We start from the raw sequence: 22,456 nt of genomic DNA, 5'->3' as shown, positions 1-22,456 counted from the left end.
CCTTCTCTTCCTGGTGGATTAGCTTGGTAGCTCCTCCACTGTTTTTCATTTTTCTTCAGTCTCTGACTTTTCCATGTTAGTAGAAACTCTTGTCCTTTAGGACCAAACTGATTCACTGTGGAGTTTCTTGACTCTCGTGCTTTTTCTAAGATTTACCCACTTGGCTTAGATGATGAGAGCCCACAGTCGTGATTTAAAACTAATAAGCTGCAAAACTGCGTGCCTGTCCCAGAGGCGGCATGTGAGGTTAACCCGAGTGTTGTGTCTTTGCCCCGACAGGACAGTAACAGCCAGGTGGCCGGTGGCGGTGTGTCCGTCTACTACTCCCACGTGCTGCAGATGTTGTTCTTCAGCTACTCTCAAGGCAAATCGTTTGCAGCCACCGTTAGCAGGACAACTCTGGAAGTGTTGCAGCTTTTCTCCATCAACATCAAAAGGTGGGAAGGCGTGCTTCACGCTGAGCTCCCGTGGTGCCCGCGTTCAGCGGGAGGCTCCTCTGGCCCAGCACTGGTGTCTGTTAGGAATCTGGCGAAGCTTTGCCCCGGCAGTCCTCTCCCTTTTGAAGGCAAGAGGCACCCAGTGTTGGCAGGTTGGCTGTCTGCGTGGTTTTGTCCTCCACTGTGTAGACCCCAAGCTGTAAGAGGTAGTTTGGGGACTGCTGTCACTCAGGAGAAACAGCTCTAGTCAAGGCAGCACACCTGACTTGAGGGTGATAACTGAGTTTGGAGAGGGGAACGGTAGTGGCTCCTAGACACTTATGTAGCCAAAATGCCCTTTAAGTTTCCCTGCTGGGGTAGTTGATCAGAACTCAGAGCATGGTGTCAGCAGTGAGGGCGTGGTCGGGGGGTGAGGGGGGCAGGCAGAGGCTTGCATTGGTGTCCAGATAGTAGAGGTGTATTTGAGGTGCTGAGTGTTATTTTAGGGAGCTAGGGAGAAGCAGCTTAGGCTTTCTTCCTGTCTCTCCTGTCTGCCACTGAAGAGCCTTAAAAGTGCTGTAGGCATCGTTTCTCTGTCCTCTGTGTTGTGAAAGGTTACCTGGTTGGAGATGAAATCCAATGGGGTGCTGTTCGCACAGAGCTTGGTGTGCTTGCAGATGCTTGATGGGACCAGGGGTCATGAGCCTCAGCCAGCTCCATGCAGTGGATGACCTCTAGGCACATTGGGCCACCTCTTCCCTCAGACAGTGGGAGCCAGCAGGGGAGATTTCTAAACCAGGACTCCTGCCGTGGGCACAGGGAGGTGAGGGGCGGGGTGTGAGTATATGCACGGCTCAGAATAAAGCTGAGACTCGTGGGTAATTCAAGTCCCTGGGCACATACGTTGCTCTAGGAGTCAGGTGTTTGGTAGCTATGGCCTTTAAGTCGAGAAGAGGATGACTAGGTGGTGGTTGACACCCTGACTGTGGCCGGTTTTCTTGTCTGCAGTTCCAATGGTGGCAGTAAGACGTCTCCTGCCCTTTGCCAGTGGTCCGAGGTGATGAACCACCCTGGCCTGGTGTGTTGTGTCCAGCAAACTACAGGTGTGCCACTGGTAGTGATGGTGAAACCAGACACTTTTCTTATCCAAGAGATTAAGACTCTGCCTGCGAAAGCAAAGGTCAGTGCCAGAGATCCCACCACTTGGCTGTGAACCTGGTCTAATTCTGTATTTCTGTATTTGTATATTTTTACCCTTCCCTGACCTTTTCGTTAGAAGAGGCTTATGAAAGAACTTTTGCCTGTTTTCTCTCTGTCACTCTTCTGCACCCCCTAAATGACTGTGGAACTAGTTGCTTCTCTGCCTCTTTCTATAGGTTCTGATCTCTAGTTATGGGAACTAACACCCTCCTTTGTCCCCTCTGCCAGATCCAAGACATGGTTGCCATTCGGCACACGGCCTGCAACGAGCAGCAGCGGACCACGATGATCCTCCTGTGTGAGGACGGCAGCCTGCGCATTTACATGGCCAATGTGGAGAACACCTCCTACTGGCTCCAGCCGTCCCTGCAGCCCAGCAGTGTCATCAGCATAATGAAGCCTGTTCGGAAGCGCAAGACAGCTACCATCAGTAAGTACCCTCCTCAGTAGACTGGTGGGGGGATGGGGATGGCAGCCTTCTAGTCGAGACATGGAACAGATGGTGGTAAGTGTGAAGAGGTGACTCAGGGCGCCTGGGTGGCTCAGTGGGTTAAGCCTCTGCCTTCGGCTCAGGTCATGATTTCAGGGTCCTGGGATCGAGATCTGCATCGGGCTTCCTGCTCAGTGGGGAGCCTGCTTCCCCTCTCGCCTGCCTCTCTGCCTACTTGTGATCTCGGTCTGTCAAATAAATAAATAAAATCTTAAAAAAAAAAAAAAAAAAAAGAAGTGATGACTTTCCCACTTGCCTGTTTCGTAAAGGTAGAGATACGTGCTAGCTGATTTCCCCAAAGCAGTGCCATGTTTCCTGAGGCCAGCAGTGTTCTTGTGGCTTTTAGAGACTCGTCGTACAAATGACAAGCACTCATTCGCTCTCCACTTGTGATCTGCAGTTCTCTGGTGCCCAGGAAAGAATGATCTCATGGATCTTGTGGGAGAGATTTTTCTCTGGGTTTGGGGAACGCAGCTTGCCTGATATGAAGTCTGAGATGGAACCAGCGGAGGATAGATTGCTTCCACTCGTCAGTTTCCCACTGCGTAGTGAAGAACCTGTCATAGATCTCTGAGCTGGGAGTCTTGCTCCTGACTGATAGAGGACGCTTCAGGGTGTGGAGACCTGAATTCAGGAATGAGTGATCACGGCTAAGCAGAGACCTTTGCAGGGGTCGTCCCGTGACTGAAGTTTGTTTTATACTTTATTTATTTATTCGTTTGTCGGAGAGAGAGAGAACACAAGTAGGGGAAGCTGCAGAGGGAGAAGCAGACTCCCCATTGAGCAGAGAGCCTGATGTAGGATTCGATTCTAGGACCCTAGGATCATGACCTCGGCCAAAGGCAGTTGCTTAACCAACTGAGCCAGGCAGGCACCCCTGAAATTTGTTTCAGAGTCCATGTTTGAGATGACAATGCAGCTCATTCTCTTGTAAAGGAATAGTTTCTATTGTTCACTTTATTTATTTATTTATTTAAAAGATGTTTAATTATTAGAGGGAGAGAGCATGAGCAAGAGAGGGAAGAGCAGACTCCCCGCTAAACAAGGAGTCTGACCTGGGGCTCGATTCCAGGAACCCAGGATCATGACCTGAGCTGAAGGGAGACACTTAACCGTGGGTGCCACCCAGGCGCCCCTGAGTTGTTTACTTTCAGTCAACCAGCCACGAGGGAGTCTGTTGTTACTAACTGTACTCAATACCACACCTGCGTTCTTTGTCCTGCTGGGTTGGGGTGTGGTTAGGGATGATGACTGTTGGACTGCGGGCCACGTGCAGGCATCACACTGATGCAAACGTTCACATCCCAGTTGTCTGGAAGAGGTTAGAGTGTCCTAACCTGGCAGAGGTTAGGAGTGTGGCATCAGTCTGGGAGGGGCTTTCCCTGAGGGGTGGGTGCAGAGGTGGGAGTGCCACACTTACTGGTGCTCAGTGTCTGCTGGTGCTGTTCCCTACAGCAACCCGCACATCTAGCCAGGTGACATTCCCCATCGACTTCTTTGAGCACAACCAGCAGCTGACGGATGTCGAGTTTGGCGGGAATGACCTCCTGCAGGTGTACAACGCGCAGCAGATAAAGCACCGGCTGAACTCCACCGGCATGTACGTGGCCAACACCAAGGTGAGGACTGCGCTGTGTGGGGGCTGTGCCTGGGTAGGATGACTTCTGGACGGTGTGGCTGGAAAACACCTGTCGTCTTAGAACGCAGGTGTGAAATAGATACTTACAGTCACTAACCCTTGCATTCTTGCTAAGTGGTCCCTGGAATAAATGGCTGTTCTCAGCTTCTGCACAGAAGGGCTCCTGTTCCAGTGTTAGCAGCAGGAGGTGGTTAGTCATGGGGAGAAAGTAGCTTGAAACTGGAGACTGTGCCCCTCTCTGCCTTTTTTCCCCCCTGTCCTTGGAAGTAAGGAAATCCTTACCAAGAAGTTAGGAGGGTAATGGACTTGCCTGGGGTTACACACTTCGGCACCAGCAGACGAAACGTTACAGGTTTACCCTAAAGAACTTGTCTGACTTGTGCCTGTCTCCCTCTAGCCCGGCGGCTTCACCATCGAGGTCAGCAACAACAATAGCGCTATGGTGATGACAGGCATGCGGCTCCAGCTCGGGACCCAGGCCGTTGAACGGGCTCCATCATACATTGAGATTTTTGGCAGGACCATGCAGCTCCACTTGAGTCGCTCCCGCTGGTTTGACTTCCCCTTCACCAGAGAGGAAGCCCTGCAGGCCGATAAGAAACTGAGCCTCTTCAGTGAGTCGCCACCCCCTGGCAGGGCCTCCCCTTCGCCTTCTCGGCAGCTGTCCGCTATTGTGGGAGTCCGCTGCTCTCTGCTGCTCAGTGGTCTTTGCCATCCTCAATCTCCGAACTTTCCTGGAGATGGCCAGGGGAGGGGCGTGCTGAAGAACGGGAGGGGGAAGACAGGGCAAACCCTGCCTCTGCGTCTGCTTTGGTGGGCCTGGATCAGCTTTGCCGGCCCGGCTGCCTCTGTGGGTGGGCAGAGAGGAGGCAAGGTCAGCGCATGGAAGCAGCAGTGTTCTTAAAGCGCAGGTGAGGGCCTTGGTCACATACCTCCTCGAGAGGGATGTGTAGCAGCGCCTGGGCTTGGTGAGCTGTCAAATACTTTAAACCCTCAGAGAACAACTCCCTGAGCCTGTCAATAGCCTGGCATCTTCCTCTGCCATTTACGGACCGCCTATCTGATGCTCTTGCTCCTAGAAATAGCTGCTGTGAGGATGAATGATGATTTGTGTTTTGAACCAAGGGAGTGCTTAGAGCTCTCTGGGGAGTGGAAGCTGGGGGGTGCAGTGCCGTGATAGCACTGGAAGAGTCCTGCTGTGATGCTAAGGGGCTCTTTTTTTTTTTTTTTTTTAAGATTATTTATTTATTTATTTGACAGAGAGAGAGAGAGAGAGAGAGAGAAAGAGATTACAAGTAGGCAGAGAGAGAGGGGGAAGCAGGATCCCTGCCAAGCAGAGAGCCCAATGCAGGGCTTGGTCCCAGGACCCTGAGACCATGACCTGAGCTGAAGGCAGAGGCTTAATCCACTGAGCTACCCAGGCATAAGGGGCTCTTCTGAGAGCTGGACTTCCTAGGCCTTTGGTCAGTGGGACTGTTTCACGTATAGTCAGTGTCTCCTCAGGGTTCAAGTGCTATTTGAGTCTCAGGAGACAAAGTTCTTCCCTGATGAAAATTGGTGGGATTTGCTACTTTGCCCTCTTAGTCTGGTCTTTGCTTTGGAGGCGCTCACTTTCACCCTGTAGAGGATGTGCTTCCTAGAGCTCCTCTCACTTGTTGCAGTTGGGGCCTCGGTGGATCCGGCTGGCGTCACCATGATCGATGCTGTGAAAATTTATGGCAAGACCAAGGAGCAGTTTGGCTGGCCTGACGAGCCCCCGGAGGAGTTCCCTTCTGCCTCTGTCAGCAACATCTGCCCTTCCAACTTGAACCAGAGCAATGGCACTGGAGACAGTGACTCCGCAGCCCCTGCCACCACCAGTGGAACCGTCCTGGAGAGGTACCAGCGCTGGCAGGGGTCAGCCCCTGTCCTCGCCATTTCCCCCTCTCCCAGCACAACCTGTTCTGAGAGAGTAGCCTCTCAGAACTGCCCCTAGTGTAGCCTGTGAGTTTCAGGTCGTCCCCCAGCAGCCCAACACCCTGTGTCTCTTTGTGAGCACAGAGCCTGGTGGTGTGCTGAGAGCCATGGGATCCTAGTCCGCCTGGGGGTGTCTGTGCCTTCTCTTAATGCTCAGGCACCCTTTGGAGGAGCCAGAGGTTGTGGAGTAGAAGATGCTTAAGTCACCGCTAGAGGTTTGGGTCCAGTCTTGCTGAAATTAGAGCGGAGAGTCTTCTGTTCATTCTGATGTCATCATCTTCTCTTTGCAGCGGCCACTTAGGTGGTAATGGCACTGCTGGCCAGAGGCTGGCTGCAGCACCTACAGCAGAGTTCAGAGCCTCCCCGGGCTCCCCCCAGTGGCCTTCTGAAGCATTGCGCTTGGCTTCTTTGTGCTAGGCGGCTGCTGGTTTGCCGTGATAGATGAGGCGACTCATGATGTAAGACGCTGAGTTTCTTACATCCTAAGTCAGAAGAGTAGCCTGGCTTGAAATCACTGCCTCCTACCGTCAGACTGTCCCCTCCCTTCTCTCTCTCTCTATCTCTCTCTTTGTTTCTTCCCCTCCCCCTCCCCTGTTCTTATATTGTTTGCTTAGGATGTGTTTCTAGGTTTCTCTGAGCTTCACATTTTTTTCCTTTTTTTTTTTTCCTTTGCTTCTCCCCCAAGTTCTGAAACTGAGTCCCTAACCAAGCTGGACCGGTTAGTATGCCCTCTTTCTTTTCTCTGCACGGGTGAGTGTGTGTCAGAGAGCAATGTAACCAATGGTGTGGCTTTGCGTTGATTCTGCTTCTGTGGAAGAGTCTTCCTGCTTCTTTCTGTTCTGGTCCTTGCATGGCTGCAAAGCTATCCTGTGTAAGAGTGGAGTGTGTGGAGGGTTGTACGTGCACACTTGGTGGTAGCCGCTCCAGAACCTGCTAGCTCTCTCTTCCACACCCCGTCCCTCCGCTCCCTCTCCACAGTGGGTGAGAAGGAGGCGGGTGTGGGCAGTGGGATGATGGGAAAATCCTAGCATCTGACAAGCCAGCGGAGAGCTTGTTCTGCCCAACTTCGTTTTATGGCTCAGGCCCCTCTTCCCTTGCTCTTGGTTGCTTTCAGCTACCCCTTGACCCTTTTCTCTCCAGCTGCCTTCTCCATACCGTTCCCTTTGTGCCTGGAGCCTTGGCAACCTCAGGATGTTGGTCTTCTCACCATGGCACAGTAAACTCCCAGGAGTAAGCCCTGAGGAGCATGTTGCTAGGTGCCCTTTAACAGCGGGGTTTCCAGTTCCTTTCCCAGGAGATAGTGGCTCCGTTTTCTAAAGATGCTTTGTTGTGCCCTGTGAGTGTTGGCAGTTGGCATGCTCCTGAAAGCAGTTTGTTTTCTCCCCATACTTCACGGACTTAGGAAGTACCTTTGTGCATTTTCCTGGAGATATACGTAAAATATAACGTGTACCTTCCCAGTATAAGCAGATGATTTTAACCTTTCCCTTTGTGTATCCTTTTGCCTCCTGATCTGTGGGCACCTGAGCTTTGGGTCCCATTGCATCAAGACTGTTAAGCCCCTCTCAGTGATCCCTGCCACAGGCAGCAGAAGGAAGCACACTTATCCGCTTTGAGGAAGAAAAGCCCCATCTTTCAGTTACGGATTATGAACATGGCCTTAGGTTGATCTCCAAGCGGGAGCCAGGTTTCTTCTGGCCTGTAACACAAGGAAGCGATATGCATGGTGCCTGTGGCAGGTCTTACTGTGCTTTGATTCTGTATTTGGCATTCATTAGCTGTCCCCAAGGTCCCCCTGATGATAGTTTGCACAGGCTAAAGCACAACCAGAGAGGGGGTGGTGGTTGTACTCAAGCCAGCTTTTCTGTCTCCCTAGGCTGGTTGTGAGTTCTTTAGAAGCCCTGGAAAGCTGCTTTGCTGTTGGCCCAATCATCGAGAAGGCAAGTGACTTTTTCAAAGCGCATGGGAGCTTTCCAAAGAGGCAGGAAGTCAGTGGAGTTGTCAGAGGCTCGAGGCCTTGCAGCTGAAGAATATTTATAGCATGATCTTCATTTGCAAGAAAGCTCCATAGAAGTCTATAGCTTAAGGCCTCTGTCCTACTTTTGGGGGATCCATTGTGAGAGTGTTTCGTAGACTAGGATGAGTGCTGGCAAAAAGAACAGTGTCTCCAGGAGTCGTAGGCTTGGACTCAATTCCTGGTCTTGTCTTGTGGGAGGCTTGTAATCTCTGAAATTTTTCATTTTGCTCTTAGCAGTTCATGTGGCATAATCTAGCCCTTGTGGTCTAGAAAAGAGGAAGGGGGAAGGGCAGCGTGTACACGGTTGTGCATGGATTTGGTGGGGTCAGCGATAACCCTGCTGTCTTCCGCATCAGGAGAGAAACAAGAATGCAGCTCAGGAGCTGGCCACTCTGCTGCTGTCCCTGCCAGCACCTGCCAGCGTTCAGCAGCAGTCCAAGAGCCTTCTGGCCAGCTTGCACACCAGCCGCTCGGCCTATCACAGCCACAAGGTAATCGTTCCCTCCCTGGATGCCCTCTGTAGCAGGGCAAAGTTTGGAAGTTTTGGTACCGACAGGGAATCAGGCCAGTTGGCTTTTCATATGGAAAGCAAGGAGGACACAGTGAAGTCATTGAGATGAGATACCCACACTCTCTAAAGTCTCTCCTGAGAAACGAACAACTCCCCCTCAAAACTGGGGACAAGCCAACTAATGGGCCGCTGGTTTGCATTGATTTTTTTTTTTTTTATCATTAGTAGGATCCACAAGATCTAAGTGAGACTGGCGTCTCTGGAAAAGAGCAAGGGCAGGGGAATCACTGAGGTCCCTCCTCTAGCTGTGGCACAGCTCTCGCTTAGGTGTCCTCATTTGTGAGGAAATTGCCGAATGGTTGTTGGAGAGATTCTGAGGGGGAGATCTGGGGCCGGGGGAGGGGGTTGGGTCTCACTTATACTGAGAGTGGGGGCTGAGGGCAGTAAGTTGGGCCAATTGCCATAGATGGGAAAAGTGACTGTTTCAGTTTTGTGAGGAAGAAGCCAGCAGCCCAGGCGCCTCGGTGAGCTTTTGTGCCTCCAGCCCAGAGGCTTGAGAAATGCAAGTTTAACCTGCTGAACCTCTTGAGGGATGGCAAGTTTAGAAACAGAGTCCTTGGGCGATAGGAACTTGCAGAGAAATGGCTCTTCTGCTCTAGCACAATCATCTGGGATGTTACAATTCTAGAGAATCAGGCGGTTCCACATTTTCCCATCGTACTTCAGTACTTAATGACTTTCGAATTTTGTGCCTTTAATATTTCATGATTTAAGAAATTTACCTGTACTGGACTGCTTTGAAGACTTGTTCCAGGTAGTTGGCGGTAACTAACCTGTTCTCCTGAGAGGAGGTGGACATCCTGATGACCGGCCAGCTGTCCTTTCCTCTTTGTTTTAGTACCATACCCAGCCCTTGCTTTTGGTTCATCCCCTGCGATCCTTTCGTTATAGGATCAGGCCTTGCTGAGCAAAGCTGTGCAGTGTCTCAACACATCCAGCAAAGAAGGCAAGGATTTGGACCCTGAGGTCTTCCAGAGGCTGGTGATCACAGCTCGCTCCATTGCCATCATGCGCCCTAACAACCTTGTCCACTTTACGGAGTCCAAGCTGCCCCCAATGGAAACAGGTGAACTTGGCCTACATGGTCGTGGTCCTGAAATCTGCTTGATGCATCTTCTATACCTTCTCCCCCTCTTCTTGTTGTTTCTGGCCTCTGCCTGACTGCATGCTCTGAGATGGGTTTTACTCTTGTCTTTGTACCTTGTAGGGCTTTTGACATTTAGATTTTACCATTTAAGCAAATACATTTTCCACTGCTTACCCCTTGGAGAATCTTGAGTTTATTTAGTGCTCTGCATGTCGGATATAATCTGTCTCTCAACTACCTATCTCTTTGGGATCTTGAGGGCAAAGCTGAGCTTTGGCCCGGTTGCTTTAAAGAAATAGGGTCAAATCTTGCTTTCGTGCTATTCTTTGGCCAGTGTTTTATTAACATTGCTGTGGGCTTTCTAAGTGCTTGATTGTATTTCCTCATCTCTCCTCATGTTGGCTGGGTACCTGACTTGTTTTGCGTTATCACATAGAGCTTATCGATGCCTTTACAGTTCTGTTACTTACATACTCCCATTTGCTGTCATCGTATGGTTCCTCCTCCTAATGTTCTTATCCAGGAATCATGTCAGAAAAATCTCAGCTGTTCCCCTAGTTTTTAGAAGTTGAGCAGTTGGACCTGAAATCCCTGAGTCTGCTGTAAAGATCCTGAATGCTCCCCTTTCTACTTAATTCTAACATTCAATGTTTTCTGTGATATTCCTTTCCCAGACTGTTTTTTTCCTAGATGTGCCTGCTGGAGTCTAGGGATAGTTGGCATATTGATTGGGGCCCCACTTGAAACTCCCTCCCCAGGCAAGCTTCCTTGACCTGAGTTAACCTTAAAACAAATTAAATTCCGTGTCAGATTTACCATCGTTAATCATTTTCTTTCTCCTGTTCTGTTAGAAGGAGTGGATGAGGGGAGAGAACCTCAGAAGCAGCTGGAAGGAGACTGCTGTAGTTTCATCACCCAGCTGGTGAGCCACTTCTGGAAACTCCACGCATCCAAACCCAAGAATGCCTTCTTGGCGCCTGCCTGCCTGCCAGGTACCATATTTAAAGGGGTAGTTGAAGCTCGATCTGAGTTCTGTCTTCGAATAGGTCGAACCCTTATCCTTTTGCGTCATCATCTGTCTCTTCCAGAATTAATGGAAGATCAGTGCGTTCTTTTAGACACAGGAGCTACAGCAGTGTGGCAGAGAAGTGGGATTTTCTGGTACTGTAGCTCCTCCCGTGGGGTTGAATATTTCACATAAAGAGGAGTTTTTGTGTTCCTGTGTATCCTCAGTGGTAGTTACAAGTGTTTTGTTTTTGTTTTTTTTTTAAAGATTTTATTTATTTATTTGACAGGCAGAGATCACAAGTAGGCAGAGAGGCAGGCAGAGAGAGGAAGGGAAGCAGGCTCCCCGCTGTGCGGAGAGCCCGACACGGGGCTCGATCCCAGGACCCTGGGATCATGACCTGAGCCGAAGGCAGCAGCTTAACCCACTGAGCCATCCAGGCGCCCCAGTTATAAGTGTTTTAAAAGTGTTTTGAAAGCTTGGGCAAAGCCACTTCAGAAGGTGAAAGTGAAGCATCTCCTTGAGAATTATTTTATTTCCCAGCTACTCCTGTGTTTGGCATCTGACTTCTCACTGTCCAAAGCTTAAGTGGAAAGGTAAGGATCGGAAGAGCAATCTAGGAAAGTAGAGCGAGCCCTGGTTCCCACTTGTGTTTGAGGTTGCTTGGGCTGTCAACCTAAAAGGTCAGAGGCTGAGTTTATCATCACCTAAGGTTCGGGGATTGTGGGGAACAAGTACAATCTGCTCACCTCTTCACGCTTTCCTGCCCTGTCTTTTGATATCCAAGAGTAGAGAGTTACTTATTTCTGTGAAGCAAGATACCTGCAAGGGCTTTTGAGATCGTTTTGGACATGAGGAGACGTTAATAAAGCAAGTCACAAATAATGCTGACAGCCTACCATCTGTACGTGTGTGCTAGTCTTGTTTTGCTGTGTGCGCACCTGTCATTTTTTTGTTAGTCTGACCTTTGTGTGGGGATAAGAACTGGCACTCACCTTTATTCTAGATTCTCAAGTAGCTGGACGTTTTCCTACCCTGTTTTCCTCCCCCGTAGGCCTGACTCATATCGAAGCTACCGTCAATGCCCTGGTAGACATCGTTCATGGCTACTGTACTTGTGAGCTGGACTGTATTAATACAGCAGCCAAGATCTACATGCAGATGCTGCTGTGTCCTGTACGTATCATTCACCGCAGATGATTTCTTACTGGTCTGGGAGTGTCTAGAAATTTTTCTTTTAAACAAGTTTGTTAAATTAATGAAATATACTAGAAGGTTGTATGAAGAAAGAGTTTTTAAGTGTCAATAAAAGCTTTATGATCTCATTCATTCCACGTAAGGGAAAGGTTTGAAATGGAGATGGGTTTTGTTTTTCTTGTTCAGCGCTAAATCCCAAGGGAATGTTCTGGTGGTTGCTGTGTTGTTAGTGCTAAGTTAGTTTTACTTAAATGAACCTGTGAATGAACATCATCAAGATGCATTTCCAGGGACGGTGTCATAGAGGCGGAGCATTAGAAGTACTGACTTTAGCCCAGAGCTTAAGATGAGTCTGCTCTCTGACGAAAAGCCAGAATCCATTTGTGGAGAGCCAGTGTGACCTCAGGAGCAAATGACCTTCCGGTCTCTTACCAGGAACTGAGATTCGGGGACGTGGGGGAAGGGTCTTACCTATGCCACATCGGGAAGTGGCATTAGCACTGAACTTGGTCAGCACAGTTGCAGGTGAGGGTGGGTAGATAGATACTTCACATGCGTGTCAGTGATTGGCCAAAAAAGAAAGTCCTTTATAGACTATTTCATGAATTACAAATGTAAAACCTAAGTATATTTTTGTTTGTTTTTAACTTCAGGATCCTGCTGTGAGCTTCTCTTGTAAACAAGCTCTAATTCGAGTCCTAAGGCCCAGGAACAAGCGGAGACACGTGACCTTGCCCTCCTCCCCTCGCAGCAACACTCCAATGGGTAATGTGAGGTCTGGGTTTAGGCATGTGTGTGCATGTGGCGGGGCTGGGGGAAAGGGAGGTATAGCCTTACGAGGGATTGCTCATGTGGACCAAGGTCCTAGAAACTTTTGTTTATGCATCCATTGTTTTTACCCTACCTTATTCCATGAAGAATTTACGGTGGCACTTAAAAATGCATATGGTAAGTAGAATAAAAAAAAAAAATTGAGGCCATAGGAAAATAAAGATGCAATAGTAAAAGCAAGTCAAGGATGCAGAAATGTCTTTTTTTTTTTTTAAGATTTAATTATTTTAGAGAGTGTGTGCACGCATGTGTGCGTGCATACAAGTGAGCAGTGAGAGGGGCAGAAGGAGAGGGAGAGAGAATCTTAAGCAGACTACCTGGCTGGGCACGGAGCCTGATTCGGGACTCCATCTCATGACCCTGGGATCATTACCTGAGCCAGAATCAAAAGAGTTGGACACGTAAGCAGCTGAGCCACCCAGATGCCCCTGGTACAGAAAATCTCTATCATGAGATTCTTGATGTGTCTCCTGTTATTGCTAAGTGAGGGTCTTCTCTTCGGCTGAAGGCGTCCCAAGAGCTTATAGCAAAATTAAGAATAGTCACAAAGTTAGGGGTGCCTGGGTGGCTCAGTGGGTTAAGCCTCTGCCTTCGGCTCGGGTTATGATCCTGGGGTCCTGGGATCAAGCCCCACATTGGGCTCTCTGCTCTGCGGGGAACCTGCTTCCTCCTCTCTCTCTGCCTGCCTCTCTGCTTTACTTGTGAGCTATGTCTGTCAAATAGATAAATAAAATCTTAAAAAAAAAAAAATCACAATAATCACATGACCTCAGAGAAAAAGCAGCCATTTTTCAGGAAAACTATATTTTTCGTGGCATAAAAAAACTCTTCATTAAGGGCCAGCTTTGCTGCCTAAGGGCTAGTAGCCCCAGTGAACTTAACCTACAATTGGTTTGATAGCAAATATCACAAGAGATTTCCCTCCTGATGTACTTGCACATAAGTCAAGGGCGTAACATTGAACATTTTAGTAAAAGCAGTTTTGCAAAGTATTTGAATGTCAGCATTATTATGTAACTCTCTATTGTTTAGTTTTGCTCCAGACGAAATTTCCACCACAAGTCACATGTGTAATTTTTAATTTTCTATTAACCCCATTATAAAGAGCAAAGAGAAATACATTTGGCATATAAAAAAATACCATTTTAAGGGAGTTAATGTGAAAAATTAATGAGAAAGATTCCCTTTTTGGGGGGCGCCTGGGTGGCTCAATTGGTTAAGCCACTACCTTCAGCTCAGGTCATGATCTCAGGGTCCTGGGATCGAGCCCCGCATCGGGCTCTCTGCTAAGCGGGGAACCTGTTCCCTCTCTATCTGCCTGCCTCTCTGCCTACTTATGATCTCTCTCTGTCAAATAAGTAAATAAAATTTTTTAAAAAAGTTGCTTTTTTTTAAAGGATTTTATTTATTTATTTGAGAGAGTGAACGAGAAAGAGCGCATATGAGCAGGAGCAGAGGCAGAGGGAGAAGTAGGCTTCCTTGCCGAACAAGTAGCCTGATGCAGGACTCCATCCCAGGACCCTAGGATCATGACTTGAGCCGAAGGCAGACGCTTAACTGAGCCAGTTAGGTGCCCTGAGAAATCTTCCTTTCTGTAAATTTTTTTTTTTCACTGCTTTTAGAATCTAGTGGGTAGTTTACACTAAAACTGCATCTCCACTTGGACTAGCCACACGTGGCTGGGGGCTTCCTACGGTACAGTTGCAGATCTAAAGGAATGTGTACAATTTGGTGGTCTTCCGATAAATCTTCCTTGGATATCATTTGTTGACATAAGCTTGAGTTAGGCAATTGTACGTGCTTCTTTTCTCTGGCAAGAAGCTCGAGTACAGGGAGTGATGTTTCCATTTCAGGCCGCGGTCGCCTGTTTTCACATCCCGCACAACCCAGTGAGTGGAAGTTGAGGGCTCCACCCTCTCCTGACAACTAGGAGTCTAGCCCTGACTTCTCCTTTATGTGGAGGGCTTTACTTCACACAGAAGCCAGCTTGGGCAGGACTTGCAGTGGTGTCCTTCAGCTTCCACGCGATGGTTTTACATTTCAGTTCTCGTTCTCCTTGTAAGGATTATGTAGCGCCAAAACAACTACACTGACCCAGTTATTTTGGACGGGAGTAAAATGATACTCTGAGCTACCATGACATCACAGATAAACAACTCCGGTGTTTTATTTTCCTGGTCTTGCCCAAGGTCTCCTGGGAGTTGGCGGGAGCTCATGGGGCCTCCTGGTTTTTATTTCTCTGCCCTTGGAAATCTCTTGGGAATCCAAGTTTTTTTTTTGTTGTTGTTGTTTGTTTTGTTTTGTTGTTTTTGTTTTTGTCACATCATCGGCTGTGGGAAGGCATTTTCCTAAGGGGGCAAACTGTCAACTGCCAACCCCATCTTCCCAGATCCTGCTGGGTCCAGGAAGTGGGAGGACAAGGCTGGGATGACCTTGCAGCTTCCCTCTGAAGCATAGGGCTCTCACTGGTAGCTTGTCTTGGGTTTGTGTTGCTCTGTGACTTATCGTACCACATGCCAAGGAAGGAAAGAACAGGCATCTTCAGGTGACTGGGGTTTCTCTGACTCAGGAGACAAGGATGATGATGACGATGATGATGCAGACGAGAAAATGCAGTCATCAGGGATTCCGAATGGTGGTCACATCCGTCAGGAAAGCCAGGAACAGAGTGAGGTGGACCATGGAGATTTTGAGATGGTGGTGAGTCTCTGGCAGCAGGAGAGGGGAGGACGAGTCTCACAGCTCTCTTCCGGCTCTCACTCCTTGGGCTTGTAAAAGCTGCCATTCTCCATGGGACACTGACAGAGCTCTCTCTCTCTGCAGTCTGAGTCGATGGTGCTGGAGACAGCCGAAAATGTCAACAATGGCAACCCCTCTCCTCTGGAGGCCCTGCTGGCAGGCGCAGAGGGCTTCCCCCCCATGCTGGACATCCCGCCTGATGCAGATGACGAGACCATGGTTGAGCTAGCCATTGCCCTGAGCCTGCAGCAGGACCAGCAAGGTAGAGGCCATGCCAGGAACAGAGCCGCCCGGTGGCCTTGCACAGCGAAGAGGGTTTGGCAGTTACTGATACCCAGCTGGCTTAGCTTGTCCCCAGATGTGGGGAGAGGTTGATCTGGGTGAGAGCTGTTCAGAGACACAGGTGGAGAGTGAGAGGGACGTGGTGGGATTTGCCATCTGGGAGTCCATCTCCTCGTTTCCGTTAGTTTGGTCTTTGGGATTATTTCCTTCCAAATCTGTTAGATTACTCCAGCCTGTGTCTTGCCGGAGCTGAAGGAAGCCTTCCACCGTGTCTGTAGCTAAACGTGGTGGGTAGACAGTGGCGGCTGTTGATTAACTTTCTCTAGGCCAGAGGGGGTCACACGCTGGTGAGTTTAGGCTCCCGAGGGCAGCAGGTGGCCAAAGCAGCGCTGCGGAGGGGGATGGGAGGGAATGCTGTGCTCACTCTCCACTTGTTTCCCAGGCAGCAGCAGCAGTGCCCTGGGCCTGCAGAGCCTGGGGCTGTCCGGCCAGGCACCCAGCTCTTCCTCTCTGGACGCAGGAACCCTCTCTGACACCACAGCATCAGGTAACTGTCCACAGCAAGGAGCACGGCTCAGGGCCCCAGGACCCTCCAGCCTTGTTTCCAGTGCTGTGAGAGCGGCACGGGCGGCTGCTTTGACAGGCCATTCTGGACTTCCTGCTTCTGCCTTTGCTTTAGAAATACGGGCATGGAGGGCACAGTGCTGCAGCTTGGCAAAGGCGCTCCTGGCTCTGCTTCCTCACACTTTGCATGCTGCCTGGCTCCTGCTGGCTCCCAGGGAGAGGCCAAGAGAGCGGCTTGCAGGGTGTAGGGGTGCAGTGCTTTTAGGGCTCTTCACCAGAGTGGACGTTTTAGACAACAGGAGCAGGGAGACGAGAAGTAGAGCTCATGCCATGCACTGTTTTCTCTTCATTTACAAGGAAAAGTGAAGCCGCAGGAAGCCAAGTCCTGCCTCAGGTCATCGTGGCTCACCGTCAGGGCTGTGAGCTTGGGAGGTAGCGGTGTGTGGACAGTTAAACTGCGTAGGAACTCTTCAGATGTCGTTTTGTTTTTGCACTCAGTCTCTTAGCTGATCTGGTAAAGGAGAAGAAAATGTCCTGAGTAGAGAGTTGGGCCAGATAGAGGAGGAGGGAACACCTGAATGATTCCCTAGAAAATCACCTCCTGAGGAATGGAAGGGTTGGGTTAGAGTTTTCCCGAGTGCTGCTTCCCTGTTTCTTTGTTCTTTTCTTCCCTTTCTTTCTCTTCTCTTGGGAGTGTTACTCTGGGTAGAAGAGAAAGGGAGACATTGGCTGTCCCCTCTCACCTGCTGCCATGCGTGTCGCTTTCCTCACTTCTCGTTAGCTGTTGTCCCCTAAGGCGTGGAGGTGGCTGTCATGCTGTGCCGATTGTGTTCTCTTGTGCTCTGTGGCTGTCTTGGCTTTCCTCCCCCATGTATCTCATTCAGCATTTTCCTCCTGTCTCAGCTCAGCCCTGATCCTGGATGCTGTGGCTGTCTCAGGGGGATTTCCTTGCTTCATTCTTAGTGTCTAAGGAGGTTGAGGAGGAGGGGTGAAATTTCCCCATTAGCTCCCCTCTGGACCACCTGACCAAACCCACCAACCAACAAACCAACAAGGTTGATTCAAGAGCTCATGACAAGTGATTTCCTACCATAAGCACAAATTAACTGATTGCAAAACAAATCTCATGAAAATTCAGAGTCCCATGCTTTGACTGGTCATGGGTAGTTTCTGATCTCAGCAGGTGTCAGTAACACCTAGACAGTGGTGGCCGTGGGGTGTTCTAGCTAGAAAACTGAGTGTCCGTATCACAGATTCTCGTTGGATCTCTGCGCGGCTTGCACTATAGCATAGCAGCAAAGGAAATGCCCAGCGAGCTGGGGTTTCCCTCTGTCTCAGTACTGTTTGCAGCGCTCCGTGTATAGTGTTTGTTCCTGTTGGTGATGAACCAGCAAAGCAGATCTTTCCCTTTTTCCTTCGATGACAGGGTGTATAAACTGCATCGTGTCCTCTGCGCTATGTGGTTTGATGCTGTCGCCCCCAGGAGGGGTTTTTTACCTGTAACAGCTCTCGTTACTCTCTCAGCTCCAGCCTCGGATGACGAGGGCAGCACGGCAGCGACTGATGGCTCTACCCTTCGGACCTCCCCTGCTGACCACGGTGGTAGCGTGGGCTCGGAGAGCGGGGGCAGCGCCGTGGACTCGGTGGCTGGCGAGCATAGTGGTAATGTGGCTGGAGGTCCTGATCTCAATGGGCAGGGGTGGAAACGCACTAGGAATCTCTTCCTGGCTCCTGGGATTGGTGTCAGTAAAGGGAAATTTTGAGGGCTCACTGAAAGTCTGGTGGAATTAACTTGACCTAAATACCGGAGTTTCAAATATTTAATGATAGGAGCTTAGGCATGACGTGATTAATGTTGGAACATTTTACAGGCAGATTTTCATTGTGTCTTATTGGAAGAAAGCAAGGATATGTGTTATCCCAAATCGGGAGTAATCTAAAATAGTTATGGTATGACCTTGAAATCCATCATACTGTGGCTTTTGTCCCCTCTGTTGGGGGAAGCTGTCAGGCAGTGTTCCTCTTTTTTTTTTTTTTTTTTAATATTTTATTTATTTATTTGACAGACAGAGATCACAAGTAGGCAGAGAGGCAGGCAGAGAGAGAGAGGAGGAAGCAGGCTCCCCGCTGAGCAGAGAGCCCGATGCGGGGCCCGATCCCAGAACCCTGGGATCATGACCTGAGCCGAAGGCAGTGGCTTTAACCCACTGAGCCACCCAGGCGCCCCAGGCAGTGTTCCTCTTAACATAGCGGGCTGCCTTCACTGTCTGCGGCTGACACGGTGGGGCTGTGGAATGAGGAAGCATGCCGTTTTGGTTTGACCTTATAAACCAGCCTGTGGTTAAAAATCAGATAGCAAAATATTTTAGGGAAGGGATTAAGAGTAGCTGATAATTCCTAGATTCCCAAGTCAGTGTACATTTCCCCTGGGTTAGGAGATGGAAATATATCAACAGCAGAGGTTGTTCTTGTAGGTGGATCTTACCTACCGCAGAAGGGTGAGGGGCTGCCCTGAGAGTCTTGTAGCATAGTGCTCTGGGGCCAGAATCTTGAATTCAGTCGTTATTTATTCTCTTCTTCACAGAGAAGAAAAAATTCTCTGAACAGGCGTCTCTGAACTATTGCTGACTTCAGAGTGTATTGGATTCTGTCATGCTTGAGGATTTGATTTACACTTTTTTTTAACCATTTCCCTCTAGTATCTGGCCGGAGCAGTGCTTATGGTGATGCCACGGTGGAGGGGCACCCAGCTGGACCAGGCAGTGTCAGCTCAAGCACTGGCGCCATCAGCACCACCACCGGACACCAGGAGGGAGATGGCTCCGAGGGAGAAGGCGAAGGGGAAGGGGAAGGCGATGTCCACACTAGCAACAGGTTAGGACCTGGTCATTTGCAGTCAGGAGGCTATGGGAGAGTATTTCGGGAATAAGGTGATGGATCAGTTGCAGGAGGTGGAGAGATGTTAATAGTGTTTTTTTTTTTTTTTTAATATACAGGTAATAAACTCAGGAAACGGTTCAAGATCGTAGGAGGCATTCTAGGCCTGTCTTCTTTGTCCTAATTAGAATTAAATCAGATTAACTGCGGAGAGAATACAACATGTTTCTTCTCTTAAGGGCCCCCAGTATCCCTTATCACTGTAAAATGATTGTCTTGAAAACGTGTATCCTCCTGCTCAGCTCTCTCTTGTTTCATCATTACCCATAAACTCACTTTGTAGCATTCTCTTTACAAGTGGTACTCTTCTAGGCTCAACAGTGATGGCTATTACATATATGCTAGAAATGGCTCCTTGTTCAGTGTGTCTACAAGGTAACAGAGAAATAAGGCAGACCAAATACATATTTACGTCTAGAAATACCAGTGGGAGGGCATTTGGCAAACTGAAAGTAATCTATAAAATCTTGCTCTGTCCCCTTCAAGAAGTTCTGGTGGTGGTTGCTACTGGATTGGTGGAGTGAACATAGCTGTTAACTGAGAAGGGGAGACTGGAGAAATACATTTGTGATCTAATGTTTGTTAAATTTGTCGAGGCCCCAAATTTTCACATTAGTGCAGTACAGAAATAACTAGCATTTTGGACTCAATGATTTCTATCCAAATAAAAGGTCATTGAAACTGGCAGGCATAAGACATTTTCAGAGGACATCAAGGAGTGTCTCCTATACTCCCTGTTTCCTACTGTTTCAGCTTCAGTTCTTGGAACATCTCTTGGATGAGGGTGACCTCTGGCTCCACTAAGTGATGATATTTTTTTTTTTTTTAAGATTTATTTATTTGACAGACAGAGATCACAAGTAGGCAGAGAGGCAGGCAGAGAGAGGAAGGAAAGCAGACTCCTGCTGAGCAGAGAGCCCAATGCGGGGCTCGATCCCAGGACCGTGAGACCATGACCTGAGCTGAAGGCAGAGGCTTTAACCCACTGAGCCACTCAGGCGCCCCTAAATGATGATATTTTGATGGAGTCTGTTTTTTAACATTATACCATAAAGGGGTTTTTACTTAATCTTTTTCTTTTTCTCTTAACAGGATGCCTAGGTTAATTCCATGTGTTTGGAGATGTAATCTTTGTGATTTTTTGTTTTTTGAAATTTATTTAAAACATTTTTAATCCAGTCTGCCATTGCTTGTGAATTGAAACAGTTAAGTTCATTTGTGATAAGTGTTAATTACTGATGAATTGGAATTTATGCCTACCATTTACTTCCTGCTTCTTATTTGTTTTGCCTGTTTCTATGTTTTTTGTCTTCGCAGTCCTCTTTTGGGTCAGTTCGCTATGTTTTCCTCCCTTTTTCTTTTCTTTTTTCTGCCCCTCTCCTACATTTGCAGGTTGTTCACTGTTTCAAGTCTTTGGTGGTTACCCTGGTCATTTCACCATGTACAATTTGACTTACCCAAAGTTAAATTTATCTCACAGCTGCATCTTCTTCCTGCATAATATAGAGGACCTTGGAAGATTTGACCCCTTCTTACCAATTTAAGCTGTTATTTTTGTGTGTTTTAATTCTTTTTCAAAAAAGGATTTTGAAGCTTTTTCAAGGTACTATTGCTCTTTTGTACAGTTTGTGTGGTCAGTGTTTGTTCACGTTTACTCACATGCGTACCACTTTCTGTGCTCAATATTTGCATGTGCGTGTCAGACCTTCTATCTGGGATCATTTCTTGAAGTGCATCGTTTAGATTTTCCATGAGGGATGGGTCACCACCAATCGCAGATTTTCTTAGTCTGGAAATGTGTTCATTCAGCTCACATTTTGTGGGCATGTTTTTGATGGGTATATAGTTTTGTGCTGGTAGTTTTTCTCCCCACAAATTGAAAATGATATCCACTGTTACTGTCAGTGAGAAGTGACCTGCTATCATAACCGCTGTTTATTTGAGTATACTGTCTTACTGCTGTTTATAAGATCTTTATTTAGGATATAGTTCGGATGGATTTCTTTTTTTCTTTTTAAGATTTTATTTATTTGAGAGAGAGAGAGCGAGGATGTGTGCACGCACGATTGGGAGGTGGCAGAGGGAAAGGGAGAAGCAGACTTCCCGCTGAGCAGAGACCCATGTGTGGGGCTGGATCCCAGGACCCTGAGATCATAAGCTGAGCCGAAGGCAGACGCTTAACCAGTGGAGCCACCCAGGCGCCCCAGGATAGATTTCTTTACATTTATTCTGCTTATTCTACTTCAGGGACTCCTGAATGTTTGGGTTAGAGTCTTTTATTCTAAAAAATGCTCATCTATTAGTCTCCTTAGATATTGCTTCTGCCTCATTTTCTGTCATTTTTTTCTTCCTGGGACTCTGTTTACATAGTTTTACTATCATAGTCTTTTTTCCATATCTCATGGTATCTTTTTTTCTTTAAAAAAAATTCACTGTGCTTAATTATTTTTGGCTTCTTAAGATCTATTTGAGTAGCGGGCATAAAACATGAAATATAGGGCTCCTGGGTGGCTCAGTCAGTTAAGCGTTCGACTATTGGAAGCAAGAAAAAAACTGAAGAGTTCGTGTGATGTCGTTGTTATTACACCTATAAATTCTTGTAAAAACTCGGCAGTGGAGTCATCTGGTTCTGGGCTTTTTTTTTTTTTTTTTTTTTAAGATTTTACTCATTTATTTGACACAGAGAGAGAGATATCACAAGTAGGCAGAGAGGCAGTTAGAGAGAGAGGGAGCCTGATGCAGGTCTCGATCCCAGGACCCTGAGATCATGACCTGAGCCGAAATCAAGAGTCAGATGCTTAATCAGCTGAACCACCAAGAGCCCCCATAATTTTTTTAAATCATCCTTTTAATGTCTTTAGGGTCTGTAGTGATGCACCTTTTTTCATTTTTAATGTTGGTAACTTATATGTGTGTTCTTTTTTCAAAGGTCAGTTTTGCTTGGAGTTACCAACTTTATTTACAAGGAACCAACTTTGGCTTTTCTGTTTTATGTCAATTCTTCTGTTTTATTTTCATTCTTCATATTTCCTTTCTTTGCTTAATAAGCTTTTATGGAACCTTATCTTTTGAGAGTTAATTTTTTCTTCTTTTTTTAGCTTAATAAGATAGAAACTTGAATCACTGATTTTAAACCTTTCATTTTATTTTATTTTTTAAATTTTATTTATTTTTTAAATAATGCGTTCTTTTTTTTTTAAGATTTTATTTATTTATTTGACAGATCACAAGTAGGCAGAGAGAGAGGGGGAGGCAGGCTCCCCGTTGAGCAGGGAGCCCAATGTAGGGCTCGATCCCAGGACCCTGAGATCATGACCCGAGCCGAAGGCAGAGGCTTAACCCACTGAGCCGCCCAGGCACCCCTTATTATTATTTTTTTTTAAATGTTTAAAAGTATTTATTTGTCAGAGAGCGAGCATGTACACAAGCGGGGGCGGGCAGCAGGCAGAGGGACAAGCAGGCACCCCACTGAGCAAGGAGCCTGCCTGATACGGGGTTCGATCCCTGGACCCTGGGATCATGAC

The 22,456-nt window shown here is 47.9% G+C and overlaps 1 protein-coding gene across 8 annotated transcripts in view; it reads left to right on the top strand.

The window, feature by feature from the left end:
* Window positions 1-22,456, top strand: part of UBR4 (ubiquitin protein ligase E3 component n-recognin 4) — a 133,661-nt gene that overhangs the window by 54,385 nt on the left and 56,820 nt on the right. Inside the window, exons 44-62 of one of the 8 annotated variants that reach the window (XM_032863582.1) lie at window positions 280-437; window positions 1,425-1,596; window positions 1,845-2,046; window positions 3,562-3,725; window positions 4,143-4,359; window positions 5,407-5,623; window positions 6,387-6,419; window positions 7,578-7,641; window positions 8,075-8,209; window positions 9,181-9,355; window positions 10,051-10,134; window positions 10,228-10,368; window positions 11,437-11,558; window positions 12,233-12,344; window positions 14,980-15,110; window positions 15,234-15,411; window positions 15,874-15,978; window positions 17,526-17,657; window positions 18,695-18,869. In XM_032863582.1, the coding sequence (XP_032719473.1) occupies window positions 280-437; window positions 1,425-1,596; window positions 1,845-2,046; window positions 3,562-3,725; window positions 4,143-4,359; window positions 5,407-5,623; window positions 6,387-6,419; window positions 7,578-7,641; window positions 8,075-8,209; window positions 9,181-9,355; window positions 10,051-10,134; window positions 10,228-10,368; window positions 11,437-11,558; window positions 12,233-12,344; window positions 14,980-15,110; window positions 15,234-15,411; window positions 15,874-15,978; window positions 17,526-17,657; window positions 18,695-18,869 (2,717 nt within the window). Of the gene's footprint in view, window positions 1-279; window positions 438-1,424; window positions 1,597-1,844; window positions 2,047-3,561; window positions 3,726-4,142; window positions 4,360-5,406; window positions 5,624-6,386; window positions 6,420-7,577; window positions 7,642-8,074; window positions 8,210-9,180; window positions 9,356-10,050; window positions 10,135-10,227; window positions 10,369-11,436; window positions 11,559-12,232; window positions 12,345-14,979; window positions 15,111-15,233; window positions 15,412-15,873; window positions 15,979-17,519; window positions 17,658-18,694; window positions 18,870-22,456 lie in introns of all 8 variants that reach the window. The other 7 variants (XM_032863580.1, XM_032863581.1, XM_032863583.1 and 4 more) reach the window with 7 other exon arrangements.

The sequence above is a fragment of the Lontra canadensis genome, unplaced genomic scaffold, assembly GCF_010015895.1.
Source record: "Lontra canadensis isolate GAN:19392208 unplaced genomic scaffold, GSC_riverotter_1.0 scaffold25, whole genome shotgun sequence".
Classification (NCBI taxonomy): domain Eukaryota; kingdom Metazoa; phylum Chordata; class Mammalia; order Carnivora; family Mustelidae; genus Lontra; species Lontra canadensis.
This window is presented reverse-complemented; position numbering and strand designations above follow the sequence as displayed.